This window comes from Sapajus apella, unplaced genomic scaffold (genome assembly GCF_009761245.1).
Source record: "Sapajus apella isolate SASKATOON/1434 unplaced genomic scaffold, GSC_monkey_1.0 scaffold14, whole genome shotgun sequence".
Classification (NCBI taxonomy): domain Eukaryota; kingdom Metazoa; phylum Chordata; class Mammalia; order Primates; family Cebidae; genus Sapajus; species Sapajus apella.
In genome coordinates, this window is record NW_022436954.1 from 3,713,371 (window position 1) to 3,738,373 (window position 25,003).

Here is a 25,003-nt window from a genome sequence, read left to right on the forward strand (position 1 = left end):
AAAAATTAGCTGGGCATGGTGGCGCGTGCCTGTAATCCCAGCTGCTCAGGAGGCTGAGGCAGGAGAATTGCCTGAACCCAGGAGGCGGAGGTTGCGGTGAGCCGAGATCGCGCCATTGCACTCCAGCCTGGGTAACAAGAGCGAAACTCCGTCTCAAAAAAAAAAAAAAAATACAAAAATAATACAAAAATTAGCGGGCGCGGTGACCTCCGCCTGTAGTCCCTGTTACTCTGGAGGCTGAGGCATGACAATCTTGAACCCAGGAGGGGAAGGTTGCAGTAAGCCAAGGTCGCGCCACTGCCTTCCAGCCTGTGGGACAGAGCAAAACTGCCTCAAAAAAAAAAGCTAATTATGGGACTTGTAAGAAAATATTAATTTAGCATGCCCCAAGGACCAAAGTGCGCTGGGAATTCTAGCTGTCTTTGAGTGTGGTCAGCCGCCTGGGGGCCACAGAGACCCACGAGGAAGGGGGTCGTCCGTGAAAGTGAGGTCCAGGTCTTGAACCAGCCTGTTGCTATCTCTTAAGCCTCAGTTTCCCTTTCTGCATTTGGAGAAGTTAACCCTCAGTGCGGGGCAGCCGGTTATTAACGTGTTCACGACACCCTCCACCCAGAGCAGGGGTGGGAACGGCTGTTCAGCTTTTGAAAGAGAAAAACAACTTCCACGGTTCTTCCGGCCCCACATCCTCAGAACGGAGCTGGGCGCCTCCTCTCGGGCGTAATCAGCCTCGGCCCCGCCCCCGACAGACCCCGCCCCCAGCCTGCCGCCGAGGCCCCGCCCCCTGAGCCTCTAGCACCGCCCCCCCGCCCCCTGGGCCTCCGCGCCTCACGTCCAGCGGGGGCGCTAGAGCGCGGGGGGGTCGGGCGGGGCGGGCCCGGGAGGCCCGGAGGCGGAGCGGCGGGCCGGGGGCGGACTGGGGCGGGCGGAAGGAGAGCCAGGCCGGAAGGAGGCTGCCGGAGGGCGGGAGACGGGAGCGGGCCCGGAGCTGCTGGGCTGGAGCGGCGGCGCCGCCATGTCCGACAGCGAGAAGCTCAACCTGGACTCTATCATCGGGCGCCTGCTGGAAGGTTGGCCGGGGTGGGGAAGGTCCGCGTCCGCCGCGCCCTGGACCCCTGCCTGGCCCGGAAGTGGCGCGCGGGCGGGCTCCCGGGGCCACCTTAGACTGGGCGGGGACGCACCGCGAGGTTCCGTGGCCGCAGCCGCCCCCCCGCGGACGCGCCTGAGAGGTCCGGGGCCAGCTTCGAGGCGCGGAGCAGCCCCCTCTCCCCTGCCGGGGGCTCACGGGTTGCCTGGGCTCTTGGGGCGAGGGAGAAACCCGGGAAGCCCGGTCCAGCAAGGTGTCCTGCGCTATGAGGTTTTGGGCGGCAGCCCCCTGCGCACGACAGTCGCCTCCCGAGGCTCTGAGGATAGCTAAGGGGGCTTCCCTTGGGAGGCTTGAGGCCGACGTCCCAGGAGGCTCAGCAGCAACAGCTGCCTCTGGGCAAGGAGGGGCCGAGGAGGCCTAGGCGCCCCCGGAGGTATCCATGGGGCCACCATGTCGCCCACCCTCCTCCTGTCTGAGGGGCCAGGGTCCTGACTCCGCATTGCGCCCCCAGTGCAGGGCTCGCGGCCTGGCAAGAATGTACAGCTGACAGAGAACGAGATCCGCGGTCTGTGCCTGAAATCCCGGGAGATTTTCCTGAGCCAGCCCATTCTTCTGGAGCTGGAGGCACCCCTCAAGATCTGCGGTGAGCACCCCCCCACCACCCCCTGTCCAGGCCTCTTTGGCTTCCTAAAAGTGGCACTGGACCCCACAAAGTTCCTGGTGCCCTCCTCCCTTGAGCCTAGTCCTGGCCCTGGGTTCAAGTCTAGACCCAGCATCTAGCTTACTCGGTTCCCTGGGTCACAGGTGACATCCACGGCCAGTACTACGACCTTCTGCGACTATTTGAGTATGGGGGCTTCCCTCCGGAGAGCAACTACCTCTTTCTGGGGGACTATGTGGACAGGGGCAAGCAGTCCTTGGAGACCATCTGCCTGCTGCTGGCCTACAAGATCAAGTACCCTGAGAACTTCTTCCTGCTCCGTGGGAACCACGAGTGTGCCAGCATCAACCGCATCTATGGTTTCTATGATGAGTGTGAGTGGTCTGAGCATCCAGGGTTGCCCGGGTCGTGAAACACTCCTTGCTATTCAGTGGGACCCTCACATTGGCCTCATATCTGACAGACACTTGCTAGACTGTGCGCTCCTCGAAAGCAGGGCCCAGTCCATTCTCACTGCCCTGCCCCTCCTGGCACGGGGTCTGGGGGCATGGTTGCCGACTGGAAGGCTGCTGGTATTCTGGTGCTTGCTCCCAGGGCCCCTGCCTGGTGAGGCTCCCCTTACATTTGTTACTAAGCACTTAGGATGTGTTTGCAGATGGGCTCTGCTGTCCGGAAGCTGAGATAAACCAGACCTGTACTTGGCCCAGCTCATGGGTGGGGGTGTGCGGGGAGTGCCAGCCCTGAGGCTGGTCCAGATTGGAACTCAGTTTCCAGTGGACTTGGGTGTTTTAGAATTAAGTCTGGCAGTAGGCCGAGGCGGGAAGATCACTTGGACCCAGGAGCTCCAAGTTAGTGAGCTATGATCTCGCCACTGCACTCCAGCTGACCCTGGGTGACAGAGCAAGACCCTGTTTATTTTAATTAAAAATTAAAAGTAAAGAGAATTGTTCCTGGAAGGCTGATAGGCTGCAGGGGCAGGGGTGGTTTGCCTGGTGCCTCTCTCCTCCCATCTGCATCTGAATAGCCCAGGGACCCCGGTTGAGGGTGGGGTAGGCAGGCCCCTCACAGCCATCTCCTGGGCAGGCAAGAGACGCTACAACATCAAACTGTGGAAAACTTTCACCGACTGCTTTAACTGCCTGCCCATCGCAGCCATCGTGGATGAAAAGATCTTCTGCTGCCACGGAGGTGAGGGAGGGGACGGTTGGGGACGAGGAGACCTGGCCGCATCCCTCATTGCCGGGCCAGCTCTCCTTTGGTCTGTCTCATTTGGGAAGTCACTCCTTCTGGGAAGTGTCTCCCATACCCCTGTGCTGGGCTGTGCTCACTCCCTTGTGCGTCCTACATGGAATGGGCTTGGCTTGTCTATCTCCCGGGAGCTCTACATTGAGCTCTGCGCTCCTGAGGGTGGGGACATCTTTGTGCCTTTTTGGGAGCCTGCAAAAGCTGAGGGGAAGGGGATGACTTCTGCCTGCCTGGGTGCCCAGACCTGTGGAGGGACCAAGGGGGTGGTGGGAAAGGTGAGGCTGATTGGCCACGGCTTTCTGGAGTGAGGATGTCCTTGTTTGAGGATATGGACTTCCCCCGGTCCCCCAGGCTTGTCCCCAGACCTGCAATCCATGGAGCAGATCCGGCGTATCATGCGGCCCACAGATGTGCCTGACCAGGGCCTGCTGTGTGACCTGTTGTGGTCTGACCCTGACAAGGACGTGCAGGGCTGGGGCGAGAACGACCGTGGTGTCTCTTTCACCTTTGGAGCCGAGGTGGTGGCCAAGTTTCTGCACAAGCACGACTTGGACCTCATCTGCCGGGCGCACCAGGTGGGCTGGCGGCTCTGGCCTGGGTTGGGGGAAGGGAAGGGCAGTGCCAACACGCAGAACTGACTGCTCTGGTCTGCACCCAGGTGGTAGAAGATGGCTATGAGTTCTTTGCCAAGCGGCAGCTGGTGACACTTTTCTCAGCTCCCAACTACTGTGGCGAGTTTGACAATGCTGGTGCCATGATGAGCGTGGACGAGACCCTCATGTGCTCCTTCCAGGTAAGTGTGGGGAAGGGAGCTGCGAGGCCCCGTGGCTCAGCCCCACGCGCCTGACCAACCCTGTCTCTTTTAGATCCTCAAGCCCGCCGACAAGAACAAGGGGAAGTACGGGCAGTTCAGTGGCCTGAACCCTGGAGGCCGACCCATCACCCCGCCCCGCAATTCTGCCAAAGCCAAGAAATAGCCCCCGCACACCGCCCCGTGCCCCAGATGATGGATTGATTGTACAGAAATCATGCTGCCATGGTGGGGGGGGGGCAGGTGTCACACCAGCCCCTCAGGCCCACTGTCACGGGGAACATGGAGCCTTGGTGTATTTTTTTTTTTTTTTTAATGAATTAATAGCAGCGTCCAATCCCCCAGGGCTTCTTCCTGCCTGCACCTGCTGGGGCTGTGAGCAGGATCCTGGGGCTGAGGCTGCAGCTCAGGGCAACGGCAGGCCAGGTCGTGGGGCTCCAGCCATGCTTGGCCTCAGGGCTGGCAGCCGGATCCTGGGGCAACCCCATCTGGTCTCTTGAATAAAGGTCAAAGCTGGATTCTCGCCATGGTCTCCGTCTCACGTCTAAGACACTGCCTGGCAGCCCTTCTGCCCAGAGCCACTTGGGAGGCTGGGCACCAGGCCCTAGCCAGGGCAGCCCCAGCCACACATTCAGGTCCAAGGCTCTTAGAATTCCAAGACAGCACCAGAGTATCAGGAAAGCAAGAAAAACTGTCAGCTCCAGGGGGTCCCAGATGCACACCCAGGACTTCAGGAAGGAACAGGTCATGACTGCAGAGAAGCTGGGTCAGCAGGGGCCAGCAGCACCTGCTGTTGACACTTTCCTTAGGAAAGTGAGCGAGGGAGACAGGTTTCCAGCCTTGGCCAGCTGGAGTATAGCCTGATGCTCAATGGGAAACAAGAAGGAACATCAGTAGTTCAGGACCAGGTCTGGAGAGTCATGACTGGCTGGGGGTTGTAGGGAGATGACAGGACCCAGGCCCAACCACTGCAGGACAGCTTCACAGTGGCAGCCAGCTGGGGCCTGTGAGAGGCAGTGGAACAGCTCAGCTCCAGCAGGCCCACCTTCCTGACCCTCAGGGCTGAGACCCAGCTCTGCCACTGGCTGGGGCTTCATCTGGTCCAAGGCCTCCTGGTACAGGCTTCAGGTTCTCAGTTCAGCCTTCGCCCTCACTGTCTTCAGCCAGCACAGGGCTGGGGCCCTGTGGGGAGCCTACAGGGGCCAGGATGGAGCCGAAGAACAGCGAGCGGAACTGGAAAGAACAAGTGAGTTCTGGAGGCTGCTCCCTTCCCCACCCCGCCCCCAGTCCCGCCTTCGCCTTCAGCCCCTACCTTCTTGGGTGGGGGAGTCCCAGGCACTGTACTGGGCTCAGCCTCATCTTCCTCCTCAGAGTGGGGGCCGGGGCTCTGGGGGGGCTGGGGACCAGGTGATAGGGAAATGGAGGGCAGTACCCTTGAGCCCTCATTGCCTATAGTGGTTTCCATGGCAATCATGTAAGAATCGATGTCGTCGCTGGCGAAGTCATCTGGGTGGGGTGTGCTGTAGGCAGAATCGGAGTATCAGGGAGGAACAGGGAGGGGAGAGGGGGTGCAGAGGTAGGGCCCCACCTTGGAGGGCTCCAAGCCAGCTTGGGGGCCCCCTGACCAGTGGAGATCTCTTGGTTTTACGGCTTCCTGGTTTGGCTGGAGAGGAGAGAATGCAGGGGTAAGTGGGGGCTTCCTGGAGGGGGTGGGCCAGGAATCTCTTTGATCAGAGTTTAGGTAGGGGCCTGAGGGAGGCATCCCCAGGCTACTTTAGCTCAGCTGGGGGAGGGGAGCAGCAAGTCCTGTGAAATTCGCTACATGGGGCCCAAGCCCCCACCTTCCCAGGGGACAGGAGCTGGAGAGCACAGGAGCCCAGGGACATGCTGGGCTGGGGGCCAGCCCCAACTTCCGCTGCTGAAACTGCGCTGGGCCCATCCTCCCCAGCCCACCTGCCCTTCCAGCCACCTGCTTCCCCCGGCCCAGGCAGCTCCCTGCCTCCCAGCAGCCCTTTCCCTCCTTGGCCTGGGAGGAGGCTCAGAGGGGAAGCTTCAGCCTGAGAAGGAAGCTGGCAGGTCCTTAGGGCTGCTTCCTTGGGTAGGAGTACAGCTGACCCACACGGCTGAGTCTGCAGGGCTGGCAGCTGTGAGCACTGTAGGGGCAGAGGCTGGGACCTGAGAGATGGGAGGAGCCGGTGGGGGAGGGGAGATTGAAAAACATGGGGGGAGGGGCAGAAGCTGGAAGTTGCACCCACAGCGGGAGAGGATGAGGTGGGGGAGGCACCCTTACCTGTGAGCCTGGAGCTGAGGCACTGGCCGGTGGCGCTCCAGGGAGCCCAGGTCCTGGGAATACGAGTCTGTCTCTGAGAGAGTGGCCAAGACAAAGTGGCCGTCCAGCAAAGAGTCCTTGATGGTGAAGATGGCAGGCCTGGGCAGGGGACGGGAGCCCCAAGCTAGGTCATCCCATTCAGCTCCTGGCATCCCAGAGCCCTTCCCTGTCCTGAAGCTGGAAATTACCTGCCCGGAGCATCAAAGTGAATGCTAAGATTCAAGTTTGCCGACTCTGCAAAGCTCAGGAGCCCCTGGGAGGGAAGAGGTAGCAGGTGAGGCCCTGGGCGGGGCTGGGCTGGGCTAGGCAGGGAGGACCCAAGGCGAATGGGGGGGGGACCTCACCCGGAATTCCTTGAGGCAGAAGGTGATGGCCACCCCCTCCTGGGCCTGCAGCTGCTGGAAGTCCTCCTCCCCGAGGCACACCTCAGTCACCATGGCTTTGACAGTGCTATCTGTTGGGGAAGAATAGGAGGAACCTGGGCCCTGCCTCTCTCCCACCTGCAGCTCTGCTCTGTCCCACGCGACGTCCAGCTCCCTCACCTGCCTCCTCCTCGTGATAGCTGCGCAGGATGACCCTGTGGCCACGGCCAACGCCCAGCGTCACTTCAGCCAGCGCGGGAGGGAAGGGCAGGACAGCCTCCCCCAGGACCCTGTGAACAGGGCGGAGCATCGCCCTAAATGCTCGGCCCTGTCACCTCAGGCGGGGTGACACAGGCACCCACATGGATGGTCACAGGCCTAGTGCATGGATGAGGCCCAGAGAAGGCGGCAGGGAGAGGGCCCAGAGGCAGGACTCGGCACTCACACTGCCCTACCAAGCTGGCCTTCAGAAAGAGGCCTGAAATGCTTATCCTCTAAGGATACCTACTGCTCTACAGATGAGATCACATCTGGAATCTGCTTCAAGTCAAGTGGGGACAGGAGCTGCTCTGCTTTTACATACATTTGACATTATTCATGAGACAGAGTACTCACTTCCACAGCACATACTCTGAAACTGGAAGGATGCAGAGATTCCCAAGGCCCCTTCACGAAGATTGAAAAAAAAAAGAGTGGCCAGGCTTGGTGGCTCACACCTGTAATCCCAGCATTTGGGGAGACCCCAACAGTAGATCACTTGAGGTCGGGAGTTCGAGACCAGCTTGGCCAACGTGGTAAAACTTCTCTACTAAAAATACAAAAACTGGGCTGGTCATGGTGGCTCATGCCTGTAATCCCAGCACTTCGGGAGGCCGAGGCAGGCGGATCACCTGAGGTCAGGAGTTCAAGACCAGCATGGCCAACATGGTGAAACCCTATTTCTACTAAAAATAGAAAAATTAGCCAGGTGTGGTGGCAGGCACCTGTAATCCCAGCTACTCAGGAGGCTGAGACAGTAGAATCACTTGAATCTGGGAGGCGGAGGTTGCAGTGAGCCAAGATCTTGCCATTGTACTCCAGCCTGGGGAAAAAAAAAAAACATTATCTTAAAAAAAAAAAAAAAAAAAAAAAGCCAGGCATGGTGGTGCATGCCTGTAATCCCTGTTACTTGGGGGGCTGAGGCAGGAGAATCATTTGAACCCAGGAGGCAGAGGTTGCAGTGAGCCAAGATTGCACCACTGTACTCTAGCCCAGGTGACAGAGCAAGACTCCATCTCAAAACAAGAGAAACAACTGTTCATTAAAAAAAAAAAAAAAAATCCCTCTCTCACTACCCAAAAGAGCTCTGAGCAGTACTGGTTCAAGAGAACCTGGGGAAACAGATGTCAGGACCCAAAGGGACCGTCAGTCACCCTGAAAAATGAACAGGACCTTGGGCCACTTGAATGTAAGCAGTGTCCAGCGTGGGGCAGGGGGAGAGCCCACTCCTGTCCGACTGGTCCTTTCCAGGGACCTTTGCTTCCACTTGAGTTCCTGTTTCCCTGGCCCCCGAGAGCCCCCAGTGCTCAGACTGCCCAGAACCGCTCGACCACAGCTGACTGTTCAGGCGGCCTCCTGAACCACAACCTCCCCTCCAGCCTCCTGCCCTGACCTTGAGGACTCCTCAAAGTTAGATCCTACGCAGTCAGGGAGAGAGGCTGCCCTTGAATGGGGAACACCTCTGGAGGGATGCCCAGGCCAGAGAAGGGGTCTGAACCTCTGAGCCACGGGTCAGGGCAGACCTTCAAGGTTACTCAAACCGGATGAGAGGTGGTGGCAGGCCAGAAATGCGCCCCCTAGAAGAGGAATTGGAATGGGTCTGAGTACCCAGAAAGTCAAGTCAGACCTTTGGGATGGGGAATGCAGGCTCCTAACAGTGAGGAGAATGGAGCAAGGAGGTGCCTGCCCCTCCTCCACGTTGCCCTCAGCCTTTAAGGAGCCAGGTAAGGACCTGAGCACAGAGGGCCATGGGATGTCTTTGAGGTTCACAGAAATTCTGTAGGGAAGATGAAAGAGGCACCTTCTGAAATCAACCTTTGGGGCCCCAAAGAAGGAAGAGACAGACCCGGGGCGGAGTTGAGGGCAGGTGGGCAGGCTGTGCTCACCGTGCTGGGGTGCGGAGCATGTGGGGGCACGAGGCTGGGTCGAAGACGGCCTGCAGGGACTCGCAATCCTGGAAGGACAGGTTGTGAGTCTTCCGCACCCCTAGATGGGCGACAGGGTCTCAGTGGGCCTCGCCAACCTCCTGGCTGAGGCACCCCTTGGCCAGCCGGCTGCCCACTCACCGAACTTGCAGTGCAGCTGGACCACCAGGCGGCTGCTCTGGCCATTCAGGGAAATGCAGCATTTTTCCACCGTCTTCTCCAGCATCGCCAGTGAGCGGAAGACAGACAGGAAGGACTGCATAGGGTAAGACACCTCAGCCTGGCACCGGGTCTCTGCGACCAGCTTTCCTGTCCCACGCAGGGCCTTGCCCATCATGGGCCCAGCATGAAACTGGGAAAAGGGCTCCCACACCATGTGAGACACTGGCACCCTTCTAGGCCTCATTCATGCTTTTCCCTATGCCTGGAATGCCTTGAAAGACCTGTTTGCCTTTTTTTCTTTTTTTGAGACGGAGTCTCCCGCTGTTGCTAGGCTAGAATGCAATGGCGTGATCTCGGCTCACTGCAACCTCCATCTCCCAGGTTCAAGCAATTCTCCTGCCTCACCCTCCCGAGAAGTTCAGACTACAGGTGCACGCTGCCATGCCCAGCTAAATTTTTGTATTTTTGTAGAGACAGGGTTTCACCATGTTGGCCAGGATGGTCTCGATCTCCTGAACCACCTGCCTCGGCCTCCCAAAGTGCTGAGATTATAGGCATGACCCACCGCGTCAGGCTGACCTGCTTACCTTTCTCAACGAACTTGAGCCTCACCACCCTCTCAGGTCCCCACTGTGATGCTTTTGCCATGCCTCTCCCTCTGATTTGCATGGATTGGACTGGCACGTGTCTCCCTCCCCCAACTTAGCATCTACTGAGTACCCCAGAACAGAGGCACAGCTGGTGGAGATTCCCGCGGTGGGGCAGTGCCACTGCTGAGGGAAGGGCCTCACCTTCATCAGGATCTTACAGCGCAGCAGGTCCTGACCGGGGGTGGCGGCCTGGTACTGCTGGAAGAAGAGCGGGGCAAAGAGGAAGCAGGCATAGGCAGAGCGGGAGGAGTTCACCGTCCGGAGGGAGAGCTGCGCCACGAACAGCAGGAGAGGGACGTGGTCAGGGGGCAGCCACTGACCCAGACCTCTGGCTGCTTCTGCCCACACTTGCCCTGTCGTCCTCCAGCTCCGCCACCACCTGTTGAAACCCTCCTTCCCCATGAAGCCTTCAGAGTCGGCCTCGGCGCTGCTGCCGCAGCGGAGGGGTCGCACACCCGGGCCTTCCCCCGAGTTCCTCTAAGTGCACGTCGCCCCCCAGGCGCTCGCAGGAGGCCAGCTTCCCTCCATTCACACACCGGCCTGGGAAGGTGACAGGCGCCAGGCTAAGAAACTGAAACTCCTCCGGCAAATCTGCCCGAGGTCACACCGCCTGGTGGAGGCGAGACTCGAGTCCGGGTTACCCGGTCCCGGCTGGAGTCCCACCCGCCCCCCATACCCCAGCCCCTCACCCCGTCCTCCAAGGGTTCCAGGTAGAGCTCGTCCCCGATGCGGGACAGGGAGTGGACGGCCTTGCCGAGCACTGCGGGGAGGAGAGCGGAAGGGGTTAGGCTGGCGGTTCCGCGGGTGCTGCACCGCCGCCGCCAGGCCGACCCGCACTCACCCTTCACGTTGCCGCCGGTGACCAGACACTTCATGCTGCCCCGGCGCCCAACCCAGGGCCAGCACTGCCCGGCTCTCCGCGGCCGCCGAGCCCGGGGTCCCTTCCCGCGTGCACACCCTGCCGGCTCCGCCCCCACCTCCCCATTGGTCCACGTGCAGGCACCTCCGTCACGTGAGAAAAACGTTCGCAGGCTCCGCCGTCACATGACGGCGCACGTTGCCCGGGGTGTCACGTGACCGGGGAGGCCCGTGGCGCCCGCCAGCTGCTCCTGGCTCTCCAGTCTCGCCCCGGCCTTCCGCGCCCCTGAAGATCGGGGCGTTCCGTGGGCGGGGCACTGGAACGCGAAGGGCAGAGAGGACGCAGCTCCGGGGCGCGATGTCCCTGTGCAGTGGACCGAGCGTTGGACTCGGAGTCGGAGTGTGGGGCGAGCTCTCTGGGGTCACCCACTTAGTAACCTTCACAGGCAGAGTCTGTCGGGGGATACGGGGTGCAAGCAAGACCATCGGACCCACCCTGGGCCGGAGACGGACTCCAGCACCAAGCCCAGCTCTAGAAAGAGGTCAAAGCAGCTTGCTTGCAGCAGCCACGAGTGGGAGGTGGCTGCTCCTTCTGCCTTCAAGGATCCTTGGAGGTAGAATAGCAGCTTCTCCAGGCAGAAAGGGGTAGAACGGTGCCCCTGGCAGAGGGAAGAACAAGCGTAAAGGCTCAGCGGTGCGGGCTCCTCCCCCTGGAGAAGGGAGTAGGTCTGTGAGCCTCAGAGAGGCGTAGGGGCCGCCTGATGATGAGGGGCACCGCTGGGAGGTGCTGAAAACGTTTTACTAGGGTAGTAGATGTGCTCGTGGCTAGATGTTAAGTGCTTTTTTCTTTTTTGAGACGGAATCTTGCTCTGTCACCCAGGCTGGAGTACAGTGGCGCGAACACGGCTCATTGCAGCCTGGAACTACTAAGCTCAACGGATCCTCCCACCTCAGCCTCCTGAGTAGCTGGGACCACTGGCACACCAGCACGCCCGGCTTTTTTTTTTTTTTTTTTTTTTTTTTTTTTCCGTAGAGACAGTGTCTTGCCATGTTGCCCAGGCTGGTCTCAACTCTGGAGTTTGAGCTATTTTTCCACCTTGGCCTCCTAAAGTGGCGTGAGCCACTGTACCCGGCATGGTTTTTGTCTTTTGTTTTGTTTTTGAGACAGTCTTGCTCTGACACCCAGGCTGGAGTGCAGTGGCACGAGATCATGCCTCCCAGGTTCAAGCGATTCTCCTGCCTCAGCCTCCCAAGTAGCTGTGATTACAGGCGCCTGCCACAACGCCTGGCTAATTTTTATATTTTTAGTAGAGATGGGGTTCACCATGTTGAGGAGACTGGTCTCAAACTCCTGACCTCAAGTGATCTGCCCGCTTTGGCCTCCGGAAGTGCTGGGATTACAGCGTGAGCCACCATGCCCGGCCCCCCGCTTGTAATTTCAAAAGACTTTAGACTGTGTGCCAAGTGCAGATGCATCAGCTGGAAGGTCTTCCCCTTCTCCTGGGCCTCTGGGTCCACGTGTGTAAAATGTAAGGGAGTCCTGGAAAAACTCACTGACACCTATCCTCAGAGTACCAAGGCTCTGGTGGTTCTTCGAAGGCCCAGGGCATCCCTGTGTTCCTGTAGGTCCCACTTGCTCAGGTCCTGCGGTAGTGCAGATGTATCTGTCCCTGCTTGCTCTCCAGCCCCACTTTCAAAAGAATTGCTACATAATAATTGTACATAGAGTACAAGTGACATTTTGATACATGCATACACTTTGTTTCTCCCTCTCCTCCTGCTCTGCTCCCCTGCTCACCAGCCCCTGCCCCTTCTGTGGAGCTCTGGGGGAGGAGGCTACTCTTCCCTTCTCCTTCCTGGGGAATCCATGGAAATTGTGCCTCCTGTCCCTGGGCATCCAGCTCAGTATGCTGGGAGTCATCCTTGACCCCATGCTCGCCCTCACCCCTACACAATCTTAAAGTAGGTCCTGACCACTCTGCCTCCCAAACAGGTGGCAATTTAACAGGTGGCAACTTTGCTCTCCTATTCCATCTCCAAGACCAATCCTCTCACCTAGATGACTGTGACAGTTCTCAGCGGTCTCCTGCCTCCACTCTGTCCCCTCCAGGCCACTTGCCATACAGCAGCAAAGTGACCTTTCTAAAATGTCCATTGTGTCCTGTTTCTCCTGTGTTTACACCGTCCAGTGGTTGTCATAAAATCCAAACTCTGCCCTGAACCCGCAGGAGCCAGCCCCACCCATTTCTCCACACGTCTCCTCCCCTTGATCACCTGCACAGCCATGCCAACCTGTGGGCTCCCTGGACCTGCCACTTCCTCTTCCACCTGGGGATCTTAGCGCATCCTTAGCTGTTCCCACCACTTGGCATGGTCTTACCCCTTCTCACATGGCAGCACTTCTTTTCCTCCTGGCTCAGTGGGGCTCTTTCTGCCCCCACCAGCACCCAGTACCCTCTGGCTAGGCCCTGATCTAGCCACAGCACCGATCACAACATTATTTCATATGTGTGTTGCCCGTTTAACATCTGTCCTCCCCACCAGTGTCTGCCTCACAAGGGCAGGAACCTTTTTTTTTTTTTTTTTTTCCAAAGACAGAGTCTTGCTCTGTTGCCCAGGCTGGAGTGCAGTGGCACAATCTCAGCTCACTGCAACCTCCGCCTCTGGGGTTCAAGCAATTCTCCTGCCTCAGCCTCCTGAGTAGCTGGGACTACAGGCGTGCACCACCACACCCAGCTAATTTTTGTATTAGCTGGTGAAACCCAACAGGGTTTCACCATGTTGGCCAGGCTGGTCTTGAACTATTGACCTCAGGTGATTTGCCCACCTCAGCCTCCCAAAATGCTAGGATTACAGGTGTGAGCCACCACGCCCAGCCATGGTTGCATTTTTATTAGAAATGGGGTTCACTGTGTTGGCCAGGCTGGTCTCAAACGCCTGACCTCAACTGATCTGTCTGCCTCAGCCTCCCAAAGTGCTGGAATTACAGATGTCAGCAACTGCACCTGGCCTTGGCTTTGTTTTGTTTTGTTTGTTAAGATGGGATCTTGCTTTGTCACCCAGGCTAGAGAACAGTGACACGATCATGGCTCACTGCAGCCTCGACCTCCCACGCTCAAGCGATCCTTCCACCTCAACCTCCCAAGTAGCTGAGGCTACCGGCGCATGCCATTATGGCCAGCTAATTTATTTTTAGTAGGGACAAGGTATCCCTCTGTTACCCACGCTGGTCTCAAATTCCTGGGCTCAGGTGATCCTCCCACCTTAGCCTCCCAAAGTATTGGAATTACAGGCATGAGCCACTGTGCCCAGCATCCATGTCTGTTTTGTTTGTTGCTATATGTACCTCAGACAGGGTCTGGCACTCAGTAAATAATGAATAATTAGGTGTTATATTTAAAAATGTGTAAACCAGCCAGGCCTGGCGGCTTGTGCCTATAACTCCAGCACTTTGGGAGGCCAAGGCAGGTGGATCACTTGAGCCCAGGAGGTGGAGGTTGCAGTGAGGAGAGATATAGCACCACTGCCCTCCAGCCTGGGTAAGAGAGCCAGATCCTGTCTCAAAAAAAAATTTAAAAATAGGCCGGGCACAGTGGCTCACACCTGTAATCCCAGCACTTTAGGAGGCCGAGACAGGCAGATCACAAGGTCAGGAGTTTGAGAACAGCCTGGCCAATATGGCAAAACCCCGTCTCTACTAAAAATACAAAAATTGGCCGGGTGTGATGGTGCACACCTGTAGTCCCAGCTACTTGGGAGGCTGAAGCAGAAGAATCGCTTGGACCCAGGAGGTGGAGGTTGCAGTGAGCCAAGATTGTGCCACTGCACTCCAGCCTGGGCGACAGAGTGAGACTCCGTCTCAAAAAATAAAATAAAATATAATAATTAATTAATTAATTAATTAAAAAATAGGCCAGGTGTGGTGGCTCACACCTGTAATCCCAGCACTTTGGAAGGCTGAGGTGGGTGGATCACCTGAGACCAGGAGTTCATGACCAGCCTGACCAACATGGTGAAACCCCATCTCTACTAATATTACAAAAATTAGCCAGGCATGGTAGCGTGTGCCTGTAATCCCAGCTACTCAGGAGGCTGACGCAGGAGAATAGCTGGAACCTGGGAGGTGGAGGTTGCAGTGAGCCAAGATCGTGCGACTGCACTCCAGCCTGGTGACAGAGTGAGCTTCCATCTCAATAAATAAATAAATAAATATGTAAACCATTCCTGTTGACAAAGGGCATAGAAAAATAAACAAACCAGTGTGAGCCAAAACAGCTGAGCTGTCTCTAAGTCACTCAGCACAGTGCAGAGAGAAACATCCAACTTCCAACCCTCCACTCAGTCCCCCTCTCCCTGCATGACGATTGTCCCCACTCTCTCAAGCCTCATCCTGCGCCCTGGACACTCCCCCACGCAGCGTGAACCAGCACAGCCTGCCTCCCCTGCCTCATCCTCATGCTTTGCCTGGTACTGGAGCAGCTGACTGGAGCAGGGGCAGATGCCAAAGCTCCCTGAAGGCAAGGAAGGGGGAGGCTGTCAGTCTTCATACAGTCCTGTTTCTGCCCCGACACCTATGGGATTATGGGGGCCTATGGCCTTGAGGACCCTAGGCAGAAGGGAAGGGAGACATATGCTTTCCTTTCATCCCTGTGTTTGCCAGTTTAACATCTGTCTTCTCCACTAGTGTGTCTGCCCTTTATACCAGCCGGGGGCAGGTGTGAGCCACTGCCCCGGCTGACATACGCTCTTTCAACTCTATTGAGCCTTTTTCAGTCATCCTCTCACCCCCTTGCCAAAAGTCAGAACTCACTGGAACTTTCTGAAGGGCTTAGAACAGAAAGAAGCCTAGAGCCTGGAGTCCAGAGCCGTGCTAGAATGTTCCCGCCCCTTGCTGTCTTGGCTGCTTCCTCATCTGCATGATGTGATGGTGAGGGGCTGGAGAGCGAGCAAGTTACTCACTGAGGTTCCTTCCAACCTTGACGTGCTGTGATCCTAAAGGGGCCCGTGGCTCCCCTGTGCCCCTCATCCACCCCAGCTCAGGGGAGAAGCTATACAGTAATCGGCTGTCCCGCCTCCCTCTCTCTCTGGCCCCTGGGCTGTGGGTCTGAAAGGTAACTTTCCAATCTGAGGCCAAGGAGCCCTTCCAGGTGTGCATTTGGCATATCCAGTAACCCACTTTGGATGCAGAAAGGGGGGACACGGGGGGATAAGGAGCTGGGAGAGACCAGGAACCCTGTGTGTGGGCTAGAGACAGGTACAGGAACTCCAAGAGGATCCTGTGCTAAAAGTCAGGGGACCTGGGTGCAGCTTCAGCCCTACTCATAGATGGCATCAGGTCCTTGTCTGTGCCTCAGTTTTTTCCTGAATAAAATGAAGAGCATTCAATGAGATGCTCCCTCAGGATTTTTTTTTTTTTTTTTTTTTTTGAGACAGGGCCTTATTCTATCGCCCAGGCTGGAGTGCAGTGGCATGATCCCAGCTCACTGCAATCTCAACCTCTCAACCTCCTGAGCTCACACGATCGATCCCCCTACCTCAGCCTCCTGAGTAGCTGGGACTACAGGCACATCCCACCGTGCCCAATTAATTTTTTAGCCAGGATTCCTTCAAACCCTAAATTTTTAGCTGGGCATGCTGGTTCATGCCTGTGATTGCAGCATTTTGGGAGGCTGAGGAGGGAGGATTGCTTGAATCCAGGAGTTAGAGACGAGCCTGGACAACATAGTGAGGCCCTGTCTATATAATAAAGAAAATTAAAAATTTTCGGCCAGGCACTGTGGCTCACACCTATAATCCCAGCACTTTGGGAGGCTGAGACAGGCAGATCACAAGGTCAAGAGATGGAGACCATCCTGGCCAAAATGGTGAAATCCCGTCTCTACTGAAAAATAAAAAAATTAGCTGGGCATTGTAGCATGTTCCTGTAGTCCCAGCTACTCAGGAGGCTAAGGCAGGAGAACTGCTTGAACCCAGGAGGTGGAGGCTGCAGTGAGCAGAGATCGTGCCACTGCACTCCAGCCTGGTGCCTGATGACAGAACGAGACTCAGTCTCAAAAAAAAAAAAATTTTTTTAAACATCAAATTTTTGGTCTTTGCCATACCCGCATTAGAGGTGGCCTCCTCTAGGTAGGCAGGCATATAAGTATGTGTGAATGTGTTGGGGGCAGATATGGAATGGAAGCTTGAGACCTGGGGGCCCACTCATTCATTTAACATAAATTAATTCAACATATCTTGGATGAACTTTTTTAACTATGGGAAAGAAAGCACAGGGCAAAAATCCCGGCCGGATGCTGTGGTTTACACCTGTAATCCCAGCACTTTTGGGAGGCCGACGTGGGCGGATCACTTGAGTCCAGTAGTTCAAGACCAGCCTGGGCAACATGGTCTCTACCAAAAATACTAAAATTAGCCAGGCATGATAGCACATGCCTGTAGTCCCAGCCATTCGGGAGGCTGAGGTGGGAGGATCCCTTGAGCCTGGGAGGCAGAGGCTGCAGTGAGCTGCGATCGCACCACTGCACTCCAGCCCGGGTGACAGAGCGAAACCCTGTGGTATGCAAGAAGGTGGTGGGTGCTGTAGAATAAAAGAAAACTCAAAGAGTGACAGAGGCGTGTTAGGGGAGAAGGGCTTCGGTTCTAACTAGCACGGCCAGTTGGCCTCACTGAGAAGTTGCCATTTGAGCGAAGACGTGAGGGAGTCGGAGTGAGCAGTGCAGGCATGGGGGTGGGGTGGGGTGCTCTGCTAGGGGGAGTGGCCAACGCCAAGGCTCTGAGCAGAAATGTGGGTGGTTGGAGGAGCTGCACCTTCTGCAGAGTCCAGTCTCCTGAGCTGGGGGTGGGGGGGCTGGGGTCTAATGGGGAAAGACTGAAAGTAGCCAAAGAATCATCAAGGTAAATATGAAATTACACCTTTGAGAAGGATCGCGAACAACAATGACGTGGGCTATGAGACTGTGTCCCTAGGTAGACCTGGTCAGGGGCACAAGGGAAGGCTTCCCGGAGGAAGAAACCGTCTGACGGGGCTGAGGTCAGAGCACAGGTTGGCCAGGAAAGCACAGTTGCTGAGGAGCCATTGGTGGGGCTCATTTGCTAGGCACTGCTGCGTGCCACCGTGGACGCCCCATGCAGCCATCCTTACAGACATAGGAATGCAAACGCGGTTACTCATGGCCGGAGTTTTGCCAGATCAGGGTAACTAAAAGTCAGAAGGGGCAGAGGAGTTTAGGATTTGGGAGTTCACTCTGGCTTGTGTTGATCGCATTGTACACACACAGGGACTGGCATTTGCATGGTTACTGTAGGGTGACCAGGCAGGCAAGGCAGCTCTGAGCTGCAGGGGCACCTGCCCTGCTGGTAATGAGTGACATTCCAAGTGCTGCCAGCCCCCCACCACACTCTGCCTCTGCCTTTCTTGTTCCCTGGCATTTCTCCCAGAAATCAGACGTGTTTGGCACATAGCAGTGGTGTGATACGTCTGTGCAGAATGACCAGAGTGCGGAATTCAGAGAGGTTTCAGGACTTGAACCCATGATTGTCTGTTGGGGTTGAGAACGCGGTTATGGACGCCAGCCTGCATAGCCTGAATCCAGCCTCGGCGCAATCTCCATCACTTAACAAGTTGTGCAAAGACGGACAAATTGCTTATGTTCCCCCAGCCTTTGAGGTTTTCCACCTCAAAGCGCTGTTGTGGGGCGTAACTTAGTCAATGTTGACGCACAGAATCTGCTGTTAACCCTGCTGGGACTATGATTGCTACATCCTGCCCCTCCAGCTCGACATCCTCACAGTATCCTTAGGCCAGAACTGGAGACAAACCAAACCATCAGCTTGGATAAAGCCAGGGTGAAACCACACAAGGAACCCAGAAGGAAAGTCTCCCAAGGAAATGTTACAGAGAAAAGGCCTGGTGTCCAGAAATGGAAAATGTTACAGAGAAAAGGCCTGGTGTCCAGATTCTTGGGACAGGCGTGGGGGCTCACACCTGTAATCCCAGCACATTGGGAGGCCAAGGCAGGTGGATCACTTGAGGTCAGGAGTTGAAGACCAGCCTGGCCAACATAGCAAAATCCCATCTCTACTAAAAAAAAATTCGGGCGCCGGGCATGGTGGCTCATGCCTGTAATCCCTGCACTTTGTCAGGCTGAGGTGGGCAGATCACAAGGTCAGGAGATCAAAACAATCCTAGCTAACATGGTGAAACCCCGTCTCTACTAAAAATACAAAAAAATTAGCTGGACGTGGCGGCACGCGCCTGTAATCCCAGCTACTCAGGAGGCTGAAGCAGAAGAATCACTTGAACCCAGGAGGCAGAGGTTGCAGTGAGCCAAGATTGCACCACTGCACTCCAGCCTGGGCAACAGAGCAAGGTTCCGTCTCAGAAAAAAAAAAAAAAAGCCAGGCTCAGTGGCCCATGCCTGTAATCCCAGCAATTTGGGAGGCCGAGGTGGGCGGATCACAAGGTCAGGAGTTCGAGACCAGCCTGGCCTATATGGTGAAACCCCATCTCTATTAAAAAAAAAAAAAAAAAGACTCCTGGTAAGGGCAGAAGAGTCAGCCCATGGGGAAGAGGCTCCAGAGGGGGGCTGCAGCTACTGCTGCCTCCAGGGGCACCATGTGCCGGCCTCACAGTTCTGGGCCCTCTGTGTCCTCTGCCTCTGAGGAGAGTGTGAGCCCTTGCCTTCCTCCAAAACTGCTTGTGACCAGCATGAAATAATGGATGTGCCCACTCTGCCAGGCGCTGTGCACAGATGAGAGACCAGGTATTTTGAGTAAGCGGGGCTGGCGGTGGAGGGGAGATGGGACGAATTTTTTTTTTTTTTTTTTGAGACGGAGTTTTGCTGTTGTTGCCCAGGCTGGAGTGCAATGGCACGATCTTGGCTCACCGCAACCTCTGCCTCCTGGGTTCAAGCAATTCTCCGGCCTCAGCCTCCCGAGTAGCTGGGACTACAGGCATGCACCATCATGCCCAGCTAATTTTTGTATTTTTAGTAGAGACAAGGTTTCACCTTGTTGACCAGGATGGTCTCGATCTCTTGACCTTGTGATCCACCCGCCTCGGCCTCCCAAAGTGCTGGGATTACAGGCTTGAGCCACCGTGCCCGGCCTGGGACGAAGTTTTTTAAACCCACACTGGGGATGGGAAGGGAGAAGTTCAGGCTTGTTCACCAAAACCTGGCACACAGGCCCCCTTAGAGCGCAAGTGAGGTTAAGTTTAGGACAAATCAAAGCCCATGTGCTTCACCCAGCAGGGGAGAACGCTGATGGAACTCATTACCCCAAGATGTCATCTCAGTTGGAAATAGAATCAGCTTCACAAAAGGTTTAGATACATCCATGGATGATGGCTCCATTCATGGGTTAGAAGGGGAAGGAGGCCGTTTGAGGCCTATCACCAGGCAGGCGTCAGGGAGGTGGCCTGGCCTCCCTAGGAACCCCCTTTGCACTCCCATTGGAGGCAGGCTTCTGGCGACATGGACCCCGAGAGGCAATGTGGTGTCCTGTAAGTTAGAGCCTCGCCTGTGTCCCTGGCCTGTTCCTCAACCTCCCCAACACTCAGCATCCACTGTTTGGGAGAGACAAGGCACCATCAGCTTCAGGGTAAGCATCCTGGCGGGGCTGTTTCCTAAGAGACCAGCAGAGGGAGACAGACACCGCGTCCAGTCCCAGCTCCGGGAACAGAGACCTTGCGGATCTGCCGCGGGCAGGCCTCTGTGGGGGCAGTTTTGTGCTCAGGTTGTGCTGGGCACCCTTGGAGGGAAGAGGACAGAGAGGACATCCTCCAGAGCTGAGACAGGCTTACTACAGGGGAGATGGGGCAGGGAGGAGATTTCTGGGAACTAGGGGCAGGGTGGGGAGGGGGCTACTAATTAAGAGCCCGGTGGCTCTGGAGCCAGGCTGTCTGCCTGTGTACCCTGGGCAAGTTATATAACTCCATGCCTCAGTTTACCCATGGTAAAATGACAACTACAACAGCACCGGCCTCAGGAGAACCATGTGAGATTGTGTGTAGTATTCCAATGCTTCACTGCAGTGCCAGGGAATTAGTAAGTGCTCAGTAAATAGAGCATCTCTCCCAGCTCCTTAGGTGGGCTCTGCAGCTTGAGTCCTTTTTTTTTTTTTTTTTTTTTTTTGAGACGGAGTTTCGCTCTTGTTACCAGGCTGGAGTGCAATGGCGCGATCTTGGCTCACTGCAACCTCCGCCTCCTGGGTTCAAGCAATTCTCCTGCCTCAGCCTCCTGAGTAGCTGGGATTACAGGCACGCACCACCATGCCCAGCTAATTTTTTGTATTTTTTAGTAGAGACGGGGTTTCACCATGCTGACCAGGATGGTCTCGATCTCTTGACCTCGTGATCCACCCGCCTCGGCCTCCCAAAGTGCTGGGATTACAGGCTTGAGCCACCGCGCCCGGCTGAGTCCTTTTCCTTTATTATCTCATCTGAGCCTCACCGAACCCTGGAGGTTCGGTGAGGCTAAGAGGCTCACTTCTTTTTTTTTTAGAGACAGGGTCTCACCCAGGCTAGAGTGCAGTGGCACAATAGCTCACTGCAGCCTCAAACTCCTGGGCTCAAGCAATCATCTCGCCCCAGCCTCCTGAATAGCTAGGCCTACAGGTGTGCGCCACCATGCCTGGCTAATTCTTTTGGGGAGTGGGGGGATCTTGCTCCCCAAAACTTATAAATGACCTAGGCAGGTCACTTAGATCTGGGCTTTCTGATACTAAAGAATCCAGGGAACTTTCTCGAGTTCCCTCTGAGTTGGAGGTTGGAGGAGGCCTGCTCCAGGTGCCCGCGTCTGCACTGAGCCTCCTGGCAGGCTGCCCATATTTCCAGTTGGTATTGAATCATCTTGCCCTCTGTCCCACCAGCTCCCACGTCCCTGGCAGGCAGGCTGTGTTTCTCTGTAGGTCCACACTGTTCAGCAAGGCATTATACAGCAGGGGCTTCCAAAAGCTTCTGGGAGGTGATGGGATTCCCTGAGTCTGAATGCCAGCTCCTCCCAGCTCCTGACCTGGTTCCAGGCCAGATGTGGCCCCCCTCTTTTTGCCGTTCAAATTCTCCCTGCCCCGTCTCCGTCTCCGAAGTCTCCCCTAACGTCTCCCTCTTCTGACCTCTCCTTTGTCTGCACCACAGACCTTTTTAAACCTCCTTAAGTTCCTGTTTCATTTTGAAAATTTACAACAGCCAAAGGCTGAAACCAAAACATGTACAGAGTGCTCTGTTAAGGACCACAGGTGGAACTCGGAAAGATGCCTGTGTGTGCCAGAAAGTGGGTGAGCTCAAATGAGCCGGGCGTGACGGTGGGCACCTGTCATCCCAGGTACTCGGAGGCTGAGGCAGGACACTGGCTTGAACCCGGGAGGCAGAGGCTGCAGTGAGCTGAGATCATGCCATTGTGCTCCAGCCTGGGTGACAGAGGGAGACTGTCTCAATAACAACAATGAAAAGCGGGTGAGCTCTTCAGAGACCTCAACCACCCATGTCTTCTAGACACCCTGAAAGCCTAGCATGGGCTGGGTCATGACCAGTCGGCTCCTCTCATCCCTTCAGAGCTGACTGTACCCTGAGATTCCACCCTTCCCACCTCCAGCCCTCTTCAACTCACTGAAGCCCTACAAGAATCTCTTGGGGACACAAGAGGGGAGAGATGAGATGGGTCCTTAGAGAGTACTTACAACACAAAGTGGACGGCGGCAAGGGCCATGGAGAGCGGCATCTGTGGTGGGGGGCAGAGCTGGGTGATAGTGACCAGCTTCAGGGAGAAGGCAGAAGAACAAAGCCAGTTTAGATGAGTAGCCATGGGGGGCTAGCCAGGGGCAGCTGAATTTTGGGTAGAGAGGACACCATTAGCAGAGACAGAGGCATAGGGTAGGAGGGGCAGGTAACAAGAATCTTTAACATTACTGGCTGTGCGAGGTGGCTCACACCTGCAATCCCAGCACTTTGGGAGGTCGAAGCAGGAAGATCACTTGAGATCAGGAGGTTGAGACCAGTCTGGGCTACACGGCAAAACCCCATTTCTACAAAGAAATACGAAAATTTATCCAGCCACAGTGACATCCATCTGTAGCTACTCGGGAGGCTAAGGTGGGAGGATCGCTTCAGCCTGGGAAGTCGAGGCTGCAGTGAGCCACGATTGTGCCACTGCACTCCAGCCTGGACTCTATCTCAAAAATAAATATAAATAAATAAAACACCATTGATTGCTTCTTTTTTATTTTTATTTTTTTGAGACAGAGTCTCGCTCTGTTGCCACGCTGGGGCTCACTGCAGTCTCTGCCTCCCATGTTTTTAAGTGATTCTCCTGCCTCAGCCTCCCAAGTAGCTGGGACTACAGGTGCTCGCCACCATGCCCAGCTCATTTTTGTATTTTTAGTAGAGACAGGATTTCACTCCCAGGATGGTTTCAATCTCTTGACCTTGTGATCTGCCCGCTTCGGCCTCCCAAAGTTCTGGGATTACAGGTGTAAGCCACCGAGCCGGCCTTGATTGCTTCTAAGTGCCAGCAATCTGACCTATATTCACTCAGATGTCTCTTATTCGGTTTTCCATGGAGAAAATGGAGGCATGGGGGGTTAGAGACTGGGTGGGGGTCACACAGCTATGGAGGCAGAGCAGGCGCTCTCCCAATGGTGCTGGAATGGCAGGCCCATGAGATGGGACTTCCCATCACTGGGATGGCCCCAGGGAAGGTGGTGTCCATCCTTTGACCCCAGGGGCCCCTAGGGAGCCCAGACAGTCTGGAGAAGGCTGGGAGAAGCCTGAAGTGGGGGAGGACAGCAGGGTAGAAGGGAGAGGAGCGCTTGGGAGGAGCCGGCATGACTCAGCAGGGCAGGATAAAGATCTTCCAACCCAGGGAGAGGCAACCCCACTCCTCTGCCAGGGGAGACAGAGTCACAGAGCCTGAGGCATGGGCTGGCCAGGGCAATGGAGCATCCTGGGAGAACGGCGGGGAAAGCTCCTGGCGGGCGAGGGAGGAGGGGAGCACCTGGGGGTATCCCTTCTGCCCTGCCCTCCACACACCCATCACCCAAACATCCTGGCAGATCAGGAGGCAGAGCCCCACTAGGGCAGGAGGGGGCGGGCAGAAGACCCTGCTCCTCTTGGCTTCTCTCTGGCTTCCCCGGGAAGCAGAGGGTGTTGAGGGGGGAGTCCTCTGGGAAGCCTGAGCTGGGTCAGGTGTAGGCGGGGACCCAGGGCAGGGTAGGGCCATTGCTGAGGTCAGAGGAGGCCCTCTGCCTCCCGGCTTCCGCTGATATCGCAGCCAGCTTAGGGTGAGGCAGGGCCCTCTGGGCTCCTGCCTACTGGGGGGCAAGGGAAAGTGTGTGTGTGTGCACTCATGCACACATCCTGCCTTTCCCTCCCCTCCTGCCCTCAGGGGCCCCAGTGGTGCCTGCTCACGCACAGTGGAGGACGTACACACCAGGCAGTGGAAAGAAGGGCCTCCTCCCGGGGATGCCGAATCCCAGTAGATGTCCTGGGTGCACCCTCTGAGCCTACCTAGGGCTCACTTTCCCTCAGGAAGCACAGGGAAGCCCTTGCTCTCGTTCTGCTGGGAGTCGGGGGCAGGGTGGTCTTCTAACTCCCAATTTAATGCTCACTCCAAGATTCCCAGCTCCCTGCTAATGGAATCCAGGGCTCTTGCTGAGCACTCTAGCCTAGTGTGGGAAGGCGACGTGAGGTGCCTGGCCCAGCTGCACACTGCCAGTTCATGTAGGGGTAGGTGGTGGGCAAGAGACCCAGGTCTCCCTGCGTGCCAGGCCAGGACTCTCCAGGCACGGGAGGACTCTCTTTATGGCCCAAGCAACATCTGAGTGACCTGAAGAGATCAGCTGTGCCAGGCTAGATGCCTCCTAGCCAGGGGCACTGAGCCAAGTCCTGCTATTGCTGAAGTCTGCTCCCAGCACCCAGACTCCTCTTTCCAGGATGTGCCTCTGGCCCCTTCCCCAGGCTGCCACCTGCATGGTGGAGTTAAGAGTGCACTGCTGAAGCTGGGGAGCCCTGGGTTCCAGTCCTGGTTCTACACTTCCGGGCTTGTGTGACCTGGGACAAGTGATTCTATTTCATGAAGCCTCAGCTTCCTCATGTGTAAGTGGGGAAAGATAGCTTCTGTCTTGGAGTTACTGTAAAGATGAAATAAATAGTCTGTGGAAAGCCTTAGCACTGTGCCTGCTGTGGGAACAGCTGAGTGCACTTAAACTTTGTTAGTATTTCAGCAAAGTCAACATCAGTGAGAAATGCCAGCATCGCAGCAGGCTGGAGGAGTTGCTGCAGCATCTGCCTCTCCCAACACCCAGGTCAGCCTCAACCCCTCCCTGCCTCCCTTTAGGGCTCCTCTCTGTGTTCCCAGCCCCAAAATTCAGGGAAAGTTTGGTGAACAAATGAATGAATTAGTGAGTGCCCCTACTCACCTCTGTGGGCTTCTCCAACACACCCGGCAGGAGAAGACCGGCTAGAGGCTTCCCTAGTTCAGGAACCTGGACACTCCCTGGGCAGGACCTCATCAGTGCTAATCATGCAGCTGTGTGCGACCTGGTGTTTTGGGTACTTGGAGAGCCTTCCCTGGGGATGTCACCAGGTGGGGAGGAAGGGTGGGATACTAGCCAGACTCACCCTCCCCTCGTGGAGGGCAGCTCAGTCCTCACCTGGTGCCAGCT

The 25,003-nt window shown here is 56.3% G+C and overlaps 2 protein-coding genes across 4 annotated transcripts; one reads left to right on the forward strand and one right to left on the reverse strand.

Moving 5' to 3' along the window:
• Positions 1-869: 869 nt before the first annotated feature.
• PPP1CA (protein phosphatase 1 catalytic subunit alpha) lies at positions 870-4,324 on the forward strand. The gene is made up of 7 exons (XM_032282680.1): positions 870-1,067; positions 1,596-1,727; positions 1,889-2,119; positions 2,829-2,933; positions 3,342-3,565; positions 3,649-3,783; positions 3,857-4,324. Exons 1-7 carry the CDS (start codon positions 1,013-1,015, stop codon positions 3,965-3,967), a joined length of 993 nt encoding a protein of 330 aa, XP_032138571.1. The 5' UTR covers positions 870-1,012; the 3' UTR covers positions 3,968-4,324.
• Positions 4,100-11,002, reverse strand: RAD9A (RAD9 checkpoint clamp component A). 3 transcript variants are annotated; one of them, XM_032282678.1, is made up of 11 exons: positions 10,329-10,495; positions 10,177-10,247; positions 9,629-9,757; positions 8,817-8,931; positions 8,637-8,736; positions 6,673-6,782; positions 6,475-6,584; positions 6,319-6,383; positions 6,092-6,229; positions 5,114-5,321; positions 4,100-5,034 (listed from the first exon to the last, which is right to left on the reverse strand). In XM_032282678.1, the coding sequence occupies exons 1-11, from the start codon at positions 10,360-10,362 to the stop codon at positions 4,939-4,941; spliced, it is 1,176 nt and encodes a 391-aa protein (XP_032138569.1). In that variant the 5' UTR covers positions 10,363-10,495; the 3' UTR covers positions 4,100-4,938. The 3 variants fall into 3 exon arrangements, with proteins under 3 accessions (XP_032138569.1, XP_032138568.1, XP_032138570.1); XM_032282677.1 differs by lacking the exon at positions 6,319-6,383 and having other exon boundaries at positions 6,092-6,318; positions 10,329-11,002; XM_032282679.1 differs by lacking the exons at positions 6,319-6,383; positions 10,177-10,247 and having other exon boundaries at positions 6,092-6,318; positions 10,329-11,002.
• Between the last annotated feature and the right edge of the window lie 14,001 nt (positions 11,003-25,003).